The following is a 15,748-nucleotide window of genomic DNA, read 5'->3' on the forward strand; positions in this document are numbered from 1 at the left end:
AAAGCCAATTCCAGTGAATCCTAAAATGACCTACAGCTGAAGGCTTGCTCATACTGTGCTGAAACAATTTGGATGCACAAGTAAATACATCCTCTTTCAGAGCTCATTAAAGTTTCTAGAAAACATTCACTGGATCAGTTCAGCCACTGCAGCCAATCATCTTCTGGGAGTTTGATATTTAGAGGAACATTAACTAAATCTTTCAGGTCATTAGGAGGCAATTTAACAGGCAGTCCCCCAAATGGTGGGCAGTGTCCACAGATACAAGCATGGAATGCATTCTGCATGTAGTCAGAGCTCAATAAATATTAAATGAATAAATCATCAGTGATTATATTGCCTGATGAGTCTACCAACATCTACTTAATTCATTATTGAAGATTTTGCATTTCCAGTGAAAATAACAGAAAATGATATTATTATAATTCTAGGAGGCAAGTAAGAAATTTTTAAAAAATGCAATTGAATAAAGAATTATGCATCTTGAATCCTGGAATTAAGGAAAGCAGATTTATGTACAGAAAGAACAGAAGGTAGAGAGGACCATGGGACTGTGGACACTTCTGTTGGATATTTCAGAAATGGATGGCACTGTGTTTTTGAAAATGTATCTCATTATGCAATATTTCAAATATAGAAAGTTATAAACAACTAAAATGAACACCCATATATTTACCATCTAGTTTCATCAAATGTTAACATTTTGATGGTATTATTTTTGTTGCATATTTTTATTATACTACATTTAAAAAATATATGGCTTAAAAAGTATCTTAATTGCGGGTTGGTTAAATAAAACATATCCATATATTGGAATATTATGCAGTTATTTTAAAATCATGCATTGAGAGAATTTTCACTTAGGTTGGAAATTCTCAATTAGGATACAAAATCGCATGTTTAGGGGCTTCCCTGGTGGCACAGTGGTTAAGAATCTGCCTGCCAATGCAGGGGACACAGGTTTGAGCCCTGGTCCGGGAAGATCCCACATGCCGCAGAGCAGCTAAGCCCGTGCACCACAACTACTGAGCCTGTGCTCTGGAGCCCGCGAGCCACAACTACTGAGCCCATGTGCCACAACTACTGAAGCTTACGTGCCTAGAGCCCATGCTCCGCAACAAGAGAAGCCACCACAATGAAAAGCCCGCGCACCACAACGAGGAGTAGCCCCTGCTCGCTGCAACTAGAGAAAAGCCTGCACACAGCATCAAAGACCCAATGCAGGCAAAAATTAAAAAAATAAAAACATTATTAAAAAATCACATGTATAGTGTATTTCCAATTTCATTAAAATATAAAATATGCAGATGTATGCAAATAAAAAGATAAATGGGGCTTCCCTGGTGGCGCAGTGGTTGAGAGTCCGCCTGGCGATGCAGGGGACATGGGTTCGTGCCCCGGTCTGGGAAGATCCCACATGCCGCAGAGCGGCTGGGCCCCTGAGCCATGGCCGCTGAGCCTGCACATCCGGAGCCTGTGCTCCGCAACGGGAGAGGCCACAACAGTGAGAGGCCCGCGTACCGCAAAAAAAAAAAGAAAAAAAGATAAATGAAATGTACTATTAACAGTGTTTACTCATCTTTAGGTGGCAGAATTATGGGTTCTTTTTGTTTTCCTATTTATTTAAAGTATAGTTCATTTACAATATTGTGTTAGTTTCAGGTGTACAGCATAGTGATTTGGTTTGTTTTTTGCAGATTCTATTCCATTACAGGTTATTACAAGATATTGGGTATAATTCCTTGTGCTATACAGTAAATCCTTGATGCTTATTTATTTTATGTATAGCTGTTTTCCTCTTTAAACATTTTTGTATTTTCTGCAGGTTCTTCTAAATTATTTCATAATTTTGAAAAATGATAAGAACTTTTTTCCAAAGCAAAAACAAATACTTTGGGGGTATGTCATTAACCTGATTCTTTTGCACAGTGGCTGTGGTGAGGGTAGTATTTTGGCTTCCAAATGAAACTTTTTCTTTCCAGTTTACATAACCTCTTTATTTTAAAAAATTTTTTTTAATTTTTAGTTTATATTGGAGCACAGTTGATTAACAATGTTGGGTTAGTTTCAGGTGTACGGCAAAGTGATTCAGTTGAGCATATACATGTATCTATTCTTTTTCAAATTCTTTTCCCATTTAGGTTATTACAGAATATTGAACAGAGTTCCCTGTGCTATACAGTAGGTCCTGGTTGGTTATCTATTTTATTCCAAATGAAACTTTAAAAGGAGATCAAGGGGGCTAGAAAGAAGAGAGATTTCACTGAGTTAACTTAGGGCTGGCCTGGGAAGCATTTCCACCTGTCCCTCTTCTAGTAGGATGGCCCACTTATTTGGGGGAGCTCTTTCCACATTTCCCCCTACATCTAGCATGTCATCAGGCATCTCTCCCACCCAGGGACACCGAGCACAGTGCCTGGCCACGCTCCAAGAGTGAGCGCCACGTACTCACCGCGTACACTGGGAAGAGTTCCTGGGCGTTCAGGTCCCACTCATTGATGTGGGAGCCAATCTGAACCCCCGGAAAGCCCAGCTCCTTCACACAGCGCTCCAGCTCCTTGACCGCCAGCTCAGGGGCCTGCATGGGCAATGTCCCCAGACCCACAAACCTCCTCGGGTGGCTCGCAACAGTGGCAGCTAGGTCATTGTTTAGAAGCTGGCACAGCTCTAAAGTGTCCTGAGGTTTCGCCTGGTGGAGACAGGTAAGGGAAAGCACATGGTTCAAAACTTACTTCTTTAGATATTTACTCTGATCAGCACCTCCTCAGGGCTCAGTCACTTGTCACTCTCAGTGGCTTTACCCCTCAGAAAGCTGAAGCACAGCCTGAGTTAGGCCTTGGCCACAGGAGACCCAGAAGCCATTCATTGCCAAGGCAAAGAAAACTGCTAGCATATTGCTGATTAATTAGAAAAACTGGGGCTGTAATCAGAAGGGCCTGGAATCCTACACTAGACATGGAATGAGGGTGGGCCACCCCACCAACTGCAGACAGGAGTCTGCAGGGCTGCACACCTAGGCATCCCCCCTCCCAACCCCAGGAGCTGGGCCTGGTGAGTGCCCGATTTCAGGGCACCTCCTTGTCACGCCTCCTCAGAGGATGCCGGGCTGCTTATGGACCTCTCCTGTTCCTGTCTGTCCTTCTCTGTGTCCTTCCTGTTGGCAGTGACACTCAAGAGTAATCTCTCCGCTACTGCTATCTTTCAACATCATCCCACCCCACTGCTAAGAATTTGGTATTTGCCTGCAATCCCAGTTGCCCAGTCAGAATAGCACCCAGTCTGGTAAATTCAGGTATCTCGAGGTCTTAGGGGATTTTATTTTAAGTAGTGAATCTCATGATAGGAACAGATAAGGATTGAATCACTAATACTAGAATCATGAGCACAGGTGGAGGAAGTAAGTGTGAGCAGGTGGTATTTCCATTGCTTATTAAATCACAACACGTGTGAATGTTTATTTGGTTGAGAGGGTACTTAGTGCACCCCCAACTATGTACAAAAATGTGCTTCCACAGGCTTGCCATCATGCCTGAAACTTTTAGCACTCAAGACTTCATCACTCGGGGAAAGGCATCCAACTCTAGGAATCCTGTTTTGAATTGTATATTTCCATGGGAGAGGCAACATATTAGGCCATTATCATCACTTCCCCTGCCTCAAGATCATTATCACTTTTGAATAAGCTGGCTTGTCAGTTACTAAGCTAGGCACCGCAGGAATGAGTCAGCAGACAGGTCAGTTCTGATGGAGATTAAGGTTGGGTCTAGAACTGTGCTGTCCAGTGGAAATGCAATTCGAGTCACATAGCAACCTGCAGCCATTGGCTACCATACTGGACCATGCAGGTCTAGAGCAAGGACATGACTAGGGAGACAGGCCTGGGAGGGGACGGTGTGGTGTGAGAAGCTGAGGGACCCTGCTGATCTCTGAAAGGGTGGAGAGTTGGGTGGGCAATGTTCGAGACTTGAGGCATTTGTCTACTTGCTAGGGAGCTGGACGTGAGTGAGCCTTCGCCCACCAAGGAGATGGATTGAGGTTTCACACTCACCCAGTAGCTAAACATGACGGGAACCGTGGAAAGGGCTTGCACGGTCACTCCTAGACACAGACACAAAGGCAAAGCTAATGAGAAGAATGGCCCGGGCACTCCGACATTTCCCAGGGCTGAGGAGCCCAGCAAGTCTCCGTCCCACCGTCTTTCCTCTCTCCCCTCCCTCGCTGCTTCTCCCTGTCCCCCTTCTCGCAGGGTCTCTGTCCCAGGCTTCCCTCATCCCTCGGCGTCAGTTCTAAGGAGAGGAGTAAAGGCTGGACAGAAGTGAGATCATTCAAGAAAAACTAAAAAGCAATTTTTCAAAGGTGTTTTCCAACCCTCCTTCCTGTGAAGTTTTATTTAAGCAAGACATTTCCCAATCAATTTTTTTAGGGCTTTTCATCTTAGGTCATGCATGACAGACTGTATTTCTCAGGCACCTTCCTGGCCCCTTTAATTCATCTCCTAAGTGAGCATGGGTAGAGTCCCACTGTCTGGAATGCCCAGAATGAGACCCTGAGTGTGGTTCCAGAATCCGGCATCCAGGATGCCTACAATCTCTTATCTTCACACTTCTGGAGCTGGGTTATCAGGAGAGATGCTGCCAAAGCAATGGTGGCTCTTCTTTCCCTCGTGCCCACGTCCAACCCAGCAGCAAGGCCTGTTAGCTCTACTCCAGTTCCTTTCATGTGCTCACCTCTCCCCATCTCCTGCCACTGCCTGGTCCAAGCCACCAGTATTTCCTACGTGGACCACTGCAGAAGCTTCTGAGCTGGTCTCCGACTACCACTCTTGTCCTCTTACAGTTTGTTCTACACTTGGAAGCCAGGGTAAGGGTTAAAACTTAGATCAACTCACTACCTTGCTCAAAACTTCCAAGCACTTTTCATCACATTCAGAGTAAACTCCAAACTTGAACACGGTCTATAAGGCTCCGTCTCTCCTGGGAGCTCACGTTGAGCTTCATAGACCTCCTGCCTGTTCTTTGGAGTGCTTTCCTGCCCCAGGACCCTTGCACTGCTGTTCCATCTGCCTGGAATGCCCTCCTTATGGCTCATCACAGGACAAGCTCCTTTTTACCCTAAGGTCTCCGTTCAAATGTCAGATCCTCAGAGAGGCCTTCCCCAACTCCATCCACTCTCTATCCCATTGTTCTGTTCCTTTCCTTTTCTGATAACTTATTACAGTCTGTCATGACTGTGGTTGTTTATCCTGTGCCGTGCCCTACTTGAATTTCAACACCACATGCACCTGTCTGTCCATGTTCTATCCTTAACATACCCAATATATGAATAAATAAATCATTGTTTAGTGAGGACTAGACACTACAGCGTTTGATTAGAGAGCATTGTTGAACATTGTCACAGATATGATTTGTATTCAGTGATTAGTATACAACAGATAAATGCCGTTCAATTGTAAAATCTTTACATTTACACAAATGCTTTTTCTTACATTACTGTATTTCATTTTATAGATTAGATCACATGGCCTGCAAGTGGTGGGATGAGGCTGCTGTCCAGCCTTGCACCTTCTGTATACCCCAGTGGCCATCACTTGTCACCATATTTTATATTAACATAGTAAATTGCATTATTTATGTGTTGGTTGATTTGGACACATGTTCTTTGGTTCCTGGGAATCAAGAGGGGAAAAAAACAAGTCTAACCCAATGAGAGCTGATTGTTTTTAAAGTGGTGTTTAACAGTTTGGCAATAGCACAGCGTTCCCCAGACTCACCTGCTGAGTAAAATGGCTATAGGGGCCAGGGGGTGGAGGGAAGAGAACATTGTAAAAACAAATTCCTAGGCCCTCCTTTGGAAACTGTGACTCAATGGATGGGGTGTTAATAAACACCCCAGGCAGGTCTCATCCTGAGGGAGGCTTGGGAAAAGCTCCCTTGGGAAAAGTGATGGCATGAGAGAGACAGTCCTAGGTATAATTGTAGCTCTGCCATTTACTGCTGTGTGATCCCGAGCACATCACTTCACCTCCTAATACCCCTCAGGTGGCACTAGGTACAACCATGCCTGCACATAGAGATGTGATGAAGTAAACCAGGGACTGCAATTACATATTTCTCCCTGTGAAGATGGCATGGCTTGCTGGAACCTTCTGTGCTGTGCCTTCATCATTCTTTCACCTCGGCAGAGGCAGTAGGATGCACCTGTTAAGCACTTGGATCCAGACTGCCGGGGTTCAAATCTCGGCTTTCCCCCCTACAAGTTGTGCGATCTTGGACAAATTGCTTAACCTCTGTTCCTCAGTTTCTTCATCTGTAAAATGGGCATAATAATAGACGCCACCTACGATGGTTGTTATAGGAATTGAGTTAATACATGTCAGGTGCTGAGAACAGTACCTGGCACAAAGAAAAATGCTCAACAAGGGTTAGGCTTGACTGTCCTCTTAAGGATAGCTGTGGAATGAAACAAACAACAAAAACCAAAGGAGACACTCTTCACCTAAACTGCAGTCGTGAGCAATGGTTCTGACACCAGTCATCTGAGTCTCCTTTCCACTAGTTTTCTCCTTGAGAGGTGGGAGCTGCTTGTGCTTCACATTTAGAGTAAGACCTTTGCTGTCTTTGCTGTCAGTCTGAAAAGCTGTTCTCTCTCAGTGCCCCTACCACCTCCATTCTAGTACATGGGGCATATATACTGTGTTCTATGGAATGGTCTACAGAAGTGCTTCAGGCTTTCCGCAAAGTTCAATTTGAATGCAATTTAGATGTACTTTTAATTATTTAAAAAAATCTATAAAGCAATATCTAGCCTAAAGTAGCTATACCAAATTCTAACATGCCAGAGACCACCTCCTTATTTGGGGCTGATATCTATGAACTTGTTTTATGCAGACCTTGGAATAAAATGTCTCCTGCCATCTCTGTGTGTATTTTTTGAACTTCTTATACATTTGTCCTTGGTTAGGAAGGTGGTAGTTCTAAAGGGCTCTTTTATTTGTGTGTGTGAATTGTTTGTTTTCTGGATTAAATCTAGACCACTGATGTCAAAATTTAGGCCTGATAGTGTTGTCATGGGGAGTTCCCCATCACAGTCTCTGGGCAGATCCCACGCGTGTTCAGCAGGCTGGGTTCTCTCATTGGAGCACGCTCTCCTTGGTGGCACGGTCAATCAGGTAGTAACAAGTGAAAGTACAATGCGTCTGTCATGCCACATTTTTATTTTACTATTTTATTATGTTTTATTTTGTTTTATCTTATCCCCTACCCATCATACCATATTTTAGATAGGCTTTCATAATTCTTTTAAATTATGGGGATTTGTTTGATTTTAAAATATGGGATGAGGAATGCAAGCAGTTCTTAGAAATGGTTAGTGACTCAGCTTGGAAACAAAAATTTCCTCATTCTCCCCTTTCGAATTTCTGGCTTGGTTTCATTGTAGAGTATTCTGAGATTACATGATTAACTTTTTTGTAAACTGTTCCCGTTTCCACCCCTTATGTGTCAGTGGGGACATTCTGTGTACTGTGCACCAAAAGAAACTACAGAAAGAAATCGGATCCTGAATCTGACTAACCAGGCACTTGGCATCCTTAATCTGTGAACTCTTATTTTTACTGTTTTAATTGGCTCTATAATAAGTAAATACTATGCAGTTGAACTTAAAATGTGTTTAAATAATACAGCATTCTACTTTAAAACGGTATACCTAATTTCAAAAAATTTTAAATCCACACTCTAAAAACATCACTGTGGAAGGTGCCATCCCTCCCCCAGTGAAGCTGGAACAGCCTGGCTTGGAGGATAAAAGGAGATGTCATCACATAAATCACCTAAAGTGGTCAACAGACTTTAGCGGTAGACATGCCTCTTACATCAGATGCAAACATTGGTAGTGTTTCTCATTGGAAGTACCTGTTTGGTCCATTTCTCTAAGGCGAACTTCTGGGTCCCAGCAGTTCTCTTGGACCACTCTGAAGACCTTTCCATCTTTCAGCATCTTTGCTTCTCCCTGAGTCAGAAAACTCACATCAGCATCAAAGGTGACCTAAGCTTACTTAGATTAATCCTTCCTTGTATGCTTTGGAACGTGGTTCTCCCCTAACCTTTTTAGGGTTTTTTTACTTAATCCTCGAAGAAGTAGAAATCTGTTTATTTAACAGAACTCAACTTTTTGTCCTTGTGCCTTAATATTGGCTTGGATTTGAAGGGGTGTGCTCTGTGGTTGTCAGTGGCTGGACACAGAGAGAACAAGGTCATGGTCATGGCCTTTTGGGACTACACAGCTGAGGATTGTGTAAGTCACCTTGCCAGAACCTCTGGCTCCAAGACCCAAGAGGATAGCCCAGCATCTGGAAAACTCTAGATTCATAACATTTTAGAATTGAAAGGACCTCTGAGATAGACCATCTAGTCCAACCCTCTTGTTTTATAGAGAAGCAACAGATGGATAGTGAGAGTAAATAATTTGTCTAGCAGAGCAGGGCCCACTGATGTCAACACCTGCAGGAGGAGGCAGGCCATGCAGTGAATCAGTCTAGCAGCATACGTGAAATTTGGTTCTGAGCTGCTACCTCTACCAGGCATCATGCCTGCCTTGTACACTACCTTTTAATTCTCAGTGCGGGGGTGGGGAGGTGCAAACTAAGTGTCTGTGTGGAGCATGGCAGCGGCCTCTTAATTGGGCCTCCTGTTGCTGATCCCTAAAGAAAAGGGAAAAGTTCTGATCCAGGTCCCTGAAATCAGACTGCTAAGGTTCAAATCCCTGTTCTGCCACTTACTGTGTCACCATGAGCAAGTTAAACAACATCTCTGAGCCTCAGTTTTCTCAGTTTTTTTTTCAATTTATAAAACAAATATTTATGTGGCACCTAAGGTGGGCAATATACTTTCTCTGACTGATGTAAAACTTTAAGGATATATAGTTGAGGAAAAAAGACAAGTTAGTAATCTGCCACCAGAAAATTAGGTCATAAGCATGGAGATTGGAAAGACTGTGAGAAAAGGAAGAAATTAAGGCACAGATTCCCATCCACAGAGACAAAGAACAGAGTACTTGAGCTGGCTGAGCAGAGGTTCCATAATCCAAAGGTTATTATTAATATTATTTGTAGATATTAATATTTTATTATTATTTTAAAATTTATTGATGTGTAGTTTGGTTTTTTCTGGTTTTTTTTTTTTGGCTGCACCGTGTGGCATGTGGGATCTTAGTTCCCTGACCGGGGATTGAACCTGTGCCCCTTGCATTTGGAAGCACAGAGTCTTAACCACTGGACCACCAGGGGAGTCCCCTATTGATGTATAGTTGATTTACAATGTTGTGTTAATCTCTACTGTACAGCAAAGTGATTCAGTTATATATACATTCCTTTTCATATGCTTTTCCATTATGGTTTATCACAGGATATAATTCCCTGTGCTATAAAGTAGGACCTTGTTGTTTATCCATCCTATATGTAATAGTTTGCATCTACTAATCCCAAACTCCCAATCCATCATCCTTCTCCCACCCCACCTCCTCCTTGGCAACCACAAGTCTGTTCTCTCTGTGTGTCTGTTTCTGTTTTGTAGACAAGTTCATTTCTGTCATATTTTAAATCCTACATATAAGTGATATCATATGATATATGTCTTTCTTTCTCTGACTTACTTCACTTAGTATGATCATCTCTAGGTCCATTCATGTTGCTGCAAATGGCATTATTTCATTCAGATGTTATTATTATTATGCTCTGCAGTGACGTTGTATTTGGAAATCTGAATATCTTTCTCTCTCTGTTATTTAAATTTGAAGTATCCATGCTGGACTCCTTGGATCTCCTGGAGGAGTTGGCATAACTGGGGCACAGCCTTCTTCTCTCGACCAGGCTTCGTTGGAGTGACAGGTCAGTGGTTGCTTTTGGGAGGAAAGAAGATTCTTGGTTCTTCAGTTACCCTGCTTTCATTGCAGCCTCTTAAGCTCCATGAGGAGGTATTGCTTCCAGCTTACCACCCAGCATACAAGGCACTCATACATTGGATTTGGACTGCTTTTGGCCCAGAGAACAAGACGGGTGGGAGAGAGTCCTGGTCAGAGTCGATAATGACGGCTTACTTTAAATCATTTTGGCAGATGGCACAGATTAGTTCAAACTCGTCCCATTTAGCCATGGCTCCATGGCTTCTTCTGCTTTGTGACATCAAATATCTGTGGAGTCTCAGACTCTGTCCCGCTAGCTGTTCTGTCTAGAAACTTCTGAGTTTGGGCTCATTTTTAAGATAGTTATAATAATATGACTTACCTTAAAGGGATCTTGTGAGCATGAAATGGGATAATCTTTATAAAGCACTTAGTAGAGTGTCTGACACATGTTGAGTGTTAGTTATCCTTAGTATTAATGATGTATGGTTAATTAGAGACTGGGCTGTCTCCCGACATTCCCTTGCTTAAGGACACATGACCTCTGGTGGTGCTTCAGAGCCTCAAGATTGCCCTTGGGCCCTACGTGATGGCCGTGTAAGCGTGTGGTGATCAAAGGCCTTGAGTTGTGCTTGATGGAGTTCTCTGCAGTCCTCCTCTTCCTCTTGGCTTGCGCTCAGGTCTTGCTACAGCTTCCTCCTTTATCCTTCTGATCCAAGGACTAGACCTTCCCCATCTCCTTCATGGACGAGGCCGAGCACTTTTCACCTTGAAGTGCGGCAGCCTGTGCACATCTCCCAAGCATGAGCAAGCCCTCACATCCATGTTTTCATTGCTCACAGACTGGGGAATAGGTCAGTAAGCAAGTGACTTGTGTAACTATACAGGTATCTACACCCAGGCAGAGCCGAGTCTCTGAGATCAGGACATCAGGATTGATTTGCCTCAGTTCTGATTCTTTGCTGACAATGACAGCACCTGAACCACCTTCCTAGATTGGAGACTCTCCTGCAAGAGTAGTGGTAGAGGTAGGGCCCAGCCTCCCTCTACTAAAACCCAAATACTTGCTCTCCTTGTCTCAAACTTGACAGATCAGTGCTTGGTTGTGAATCAAAATCAAGTGATGCAAAAAGACAAGAACAGTTGAGTTTATGCTGCCAGTATTGATTCCAGCAGTGGCCATGAGGTATGTCCATTGGCAGTGGTGCTGGTGGCAGTGTCCTAACCGGGCTGTACCTGTGGCATGGCCTTGGCCGTGGCTTCAATCACCTGCACATTTGAGTGTGGTTCCCTAAACATTTTGTAATTCTTGAGGGGCTTAAAATACTTTCAACAAATTCCTTTTCTGCTTAAACTAACCATTCTTTGTTTCTTTTGTTTGCAAGCAAGGGTGCTGATAGTGAATGCACAAATAGAATATAGGAACACATCTTTTTATTTGTGAAGGGAGTAGAGAGGGGTGGTGGTAAAAGAGAAAAAGTTGACAAACAAACTTTCATTTGGCAATTAGAAGTTTTTTCTTTTGCTTCTTACTAGGAAAGCTTAATTACCATAAAATACCCAATGTAGCAGAGTGCTGAGAGCCTGGTCTCTGCATTTCAATAGATAGGGGCTTAAATCTCATTAAATTACTTACTAGCAGTCTAACTGGCTAAGTTACAGCCCTTCTGAGTTTAACCTTCACTTTTTCTGTCTGTAAAATGTGGACCGTTTTATTTGTCATGCTTGTAGCCACCCAGCATCCTTGGAACACTTCCTATATGCGAAGATATTTTCACATTATGATTCCCCCTTCCTGAGGGGGAATTCAGAATTCACTTTCCCAGCTCCCCTTGTAGCAGGGGCACTGGCATGTGCTCTAGGCTCTGCCGATCAGAAGACCCCACGTGTGACTTTGATTTGGAAGTGAGCCCTGTGAGGAAGCAGAGACTCTGCAGAATCCAGTCTTTTAATAAGGGGTGTTGCCTGAGGTGTCAGACGTGGCTGGAGCAGAAGCTGCAGTGCTTTGCCCTCCAATGTCAGCATCGTCAGCATGAGCTTCCTGTCTCACAGCCTTGCTAGAACAGGTCCCCGGCCAGGTATTGGGCATTGTTTCTGTTAGCACAGCCTCTGAGCTTGATCTCTGGCCCTCCCAGAAAGCCTGTGAGCTGTTTCTCTAATTAAACTAGCTAGAGTGGATTCTGCTGTTTGCAACTAAGAACACAGAATGATACAGAAGTTTCAATACTAGAATGTTTGTAGAGAACTTAGTACAGTCCAGAGAGCTTGCTTAATGAATGATGGCCAGATTTTGTTTTCGTTTTTTGTTTTTTTGAATTTTATTTTATTTATTTTTTTATACAGCACGTCCTTATTAGTTATCTATTTTATACACATCAGTGTATTCATGTCAATCCCAATCTCCCAATTCATCACACCCCCACCCCCACCCCCACCCCTACCCCTTTCCCCCCTTGGTGTCCATACATTTGTTCTCTACATCTGCATCTCAATTTCTGCCCTGCAAACCGGTTCATCTGTACCATTTTTCTAGGTTCCACATATATGCGTTAACATACGATATTTGTTTTTCTCTTTCTGACTTACTTCACTCTGTATGACAGTCTCTAGATTCATCCAATGGCCAGATTTTACCATATACTATCAATGGCAAGGGAGGAAATTGGGTTTCTCTGGGAGGTGCACAAGTAAGTTTTGGTTTCAGACAAAGCAGAACGTGTTAAAACAGAAACGGATCATTTCTTTAGTTCAACTCTTGCATTTACCATTGAGTCCATGAGATGCGGTGGTATAGAGCTTAGCTGCTATAGAGCTCTTAGTGGTATAGAACTGGGAAAAGAATCCAGGTTCATGAAGCCATTATTCCACCCTGTCTGGCTGATATTTGGTAATTGCTGTCTATCTAGTAAGCAAATGTTAATTACTATAATTTCCTAAGGAGTCCAGTCTTTTGGGGGGTTGCCCTAATTATGTTGCAGGAGAATCAGACTTACTAAACTTTTCACTCCACACCCTTTATGCTGGATCCATCGTAAGGCAAATGAATGACAGCAACTGTCAGGGGAGCTCTTTCTCAGTGAAAATTACCACAGGGCAGCTGTGCCCCAATAGGCTCCCAGTTCGGACGCGCAGGCTCAGGGGCCATGGCTCACGGGCCCAGCCGCTCCGCGGCATATGGGATCTTCCCAGACCGAGGCACGAACCCGTGTCCCCTGCATCAGCAGGGGGACTCTCAACCACTGCACCACCAGGGAAGCCCTCTCTTTGTTTTTTCAACCAGTATTTTGGGACCTGACAGTTATTGTGGAGAATCAATTCTTGATCCCTCTCACATGATATTTAGGAACCCAGGATCCCCGCAGGGATATAAATGGGCCTCAGAAGTCAGCACTTGCTGCTAGGGGAGGGACTGGGGGGTCACGTAGGTTCTGTTTTTAACATTGATCCCAACATCAACCAAGATCTTAAACTTAACTAATAATCAAGTAATTGGAGCAAGCTGCTCTAAATTATTTCAACTCAGAAACAAATTGTTTTTTTATAAACTCTTGAAAGAAAATCAAGGGTTCTTTTTGTTATTTTTAGTTTAATTAAAGAATTCTCCAACCATCCATCGCCACCCAGATAACTCATTTCAAATATGCCTCTAATGTTTTTTAAGCCAGAACAGCATGGGGTAGTAGAAGTCATGATAACTACAGCGGTCAGGAAACCTGGATCCTATGTGTAAATCACTTACCCTTAAAGTCCTGCTTTATTTCCAGGGAAGCCCACTTCGAATGACTGACTGCCACAGAGATGTAAAGGCCCCTCTTCCTTGCCCTCACCCCCCAACTTGGGACAACTCTGGAGGTTAGCTTTAGAGCTTTTTGTAGGGTCAGCTGAGGCCTCCACTGAGACTACATCACAGCTCGACATTGCCCTCTGTTTTATCCTGCTTCCTTCTTTTCCCTTTCAGTGATGTCCACTCTAAGAGCACTTCCTGATAAACCTTCTGCATGCTCATCTCTATCTCAGAGTCTGATTCCCAAGGAACTTCACTTCTGACACTTCTGATTCTTAAGTTCTAGTTCTAATACTATCTGCAAATGAGTTCAAATATGGCTGGTATTTCAAATGTCTGGTATCGTGTATCATTAAAAATGTATTTTATGGAATTAACCGTATGATACAGCAATCCCACTCCTGGGCATATATCCGGACAAAACTGTAATTCAAAAAGATACATGCACCCCTATGTTCATAGCAGCACTATTCACAATAGCCAAGACATGGAAACAACCTAAATGTTCATTGACAGATGAATGGATAAATAAGATGTGGTATATATATACAAAGGAATACTACTCAGCCATAAAAAAGAATGAAATAATGCCATTTGCAGCAACATGGATGCAACTAGAGATTGTCATACTAAGTGAAGTAAGTCAGGCAGAGAAAGACAAATGCCATATGATACCACTTATCTGTGGAATCTAAAATATGACACAAATGAACCTATCTACAAAACAGAAACAGACTCACAGACATAGAGATCAAACTTGTGGTTTCCAAGGGGGAGGGGAGGTGGGGGAGGGATAGACTTGGAGTTTGGGGTTAGTAGGTGCAAACTATTACACACAGAATGGATAGACAACAAGGAAAAAACTAGCACAGAGGGAAAAAAGAAAAAATGTATTTTAAAATTCAGTATTTCATATCAGATTCCATTCTCCTCCCCCTGCCCCCAGTCCCCACTCAGGCTCTCCCTCTAGACCATGCAAGCTGCCAGGCTGGTTGGACTTGAGGTACAAAGGTGGCAGAAATGGCCCAGACACTGTCACCAGGAAGCAGCCTCTCTCCCACATGACGAGGTTCTGAAGGACAGCTCCACGGAGGCTCTATTACAACCACCTCCAGCTCTATTCACTCAGCCTACTGCTCTCTCCCCCAGATCTGCTTGTCCTCCTGGCTTGGCCGCTTCTGTCCTTTGATATCAGCATTATCTTTCTCATCCCTCTGAGACTACATCATTTTCTCACTTCCCTCGGCTTGACGTGTCACCATCCCATCCATTTCCCAATGCCGTTAATTCTGTCTCCAGAATGGACGCTGCAAGGGCCCACTTCTCTCCATCTCCACTGCTCCAGCTCTGGTCCAAGCCCCATACTCTCTCACCTGGACGACTGCTCCAGCCTCCAGCCTCCAGCCTCATCTCTTGCTGCTTTCACTCTTGCTCCCCTCCAGCCCAGTCTCCACAAAGCAGCCAAGTAAACTCTTAAAACCCTAAATCAGATCTTGCTACCTCCGCCGCTTAAAACTCATGATCGATTCTTGTTGCCCTGAGGTGAAATCCAAACTCCTTAACCTGGCCTAAGACCCTTCATCATCCAACCCCTGCCTACCTCCGCAGCTTCATCCCACGCCTACACCTTTATAAGCAGGCGCTTTATTAACCCTTTTCAGAATATTCTAAGTATGCTGTTTGTTTTCTGTTTGGAACCTGATTGACTTAGCTAAAAGATATGTACATAAACATATTAAATAATACTATGTCCTTTTTAATACTATGTCCTTTTTCATAGGTGCCTGTATGTAAAAGTAAAATCACAGGAAAAGGTCTGCAAAGATACCCACCAAACTGTTAATAGGAATTACTTTTGAGCATGGGGAGGGCTGATCCAAGGGAACTGCAGCTTTATCTTCAATAGCTTAAATTTAAAAAGGAGAATTTATTTGACAGCCTTATTTTTTTAAAGTGCCTTAAATCAAGAAAGGTTTCATTTGATTTTGTCCTTTTTTTGTATGAATGTTATATTTGCATTGCAAATGGGACTCTTTCTCAGTTCATGTAGTTAATTCATATAATAAA

General features: G+C 43.2%; 1 protein-coding gene across 2 annotated transcripts in view; it reads right to left on the reverse strand.

The window, feature by feature from the left end:
* Positions 1-15,748, reverse strand: part of ACMSD (aminocarboxymuconate semialdehyde decarboxylase) — a 61,969-nt gene that overhangs the window by 35,218 nt on the left and 11,003 nt on the right. Inside the window, exons 3-5 of one of the 2 annotated variants that reach the window (XM_033860237.2) lie at positions 7,911-8,007; positions 4,049-4,098; positions 2,453-2,689 (exon numbers count right to left, since the gene is read on the reverse strand). In XM_033860237.2, coding sequence (XP_033716128.1) covers positions 2,453-2,689; positions 4,049-4,098; positions 7,911-8,007 — 384 coding nt within the window. Of the gene's footprint in view, positions 1-2,452; positions 2,690-4,048; positions 4,099-7,910; positions 8,008-15,748 lie in introns of those variants that run through there. The other variant, XM_033860238.1, reaches the window with a different exon arrangement.

The sequence above is a fragment of the Tursiops truncatus genome, chromosome 7 (genome assembly GCF_011762595.2).
Source record: "Tursiops truncatus isolate mTurTru1 chromosome 7, mTurTru1.mat.Y, whole genome shotgun sequence".
Lineage (NCBI taxonomy): Eukaryota > Metazoa > Chordata > Mammalia > Artiodactyla > Delphinidae > Tursiops > Tursiops truncatus.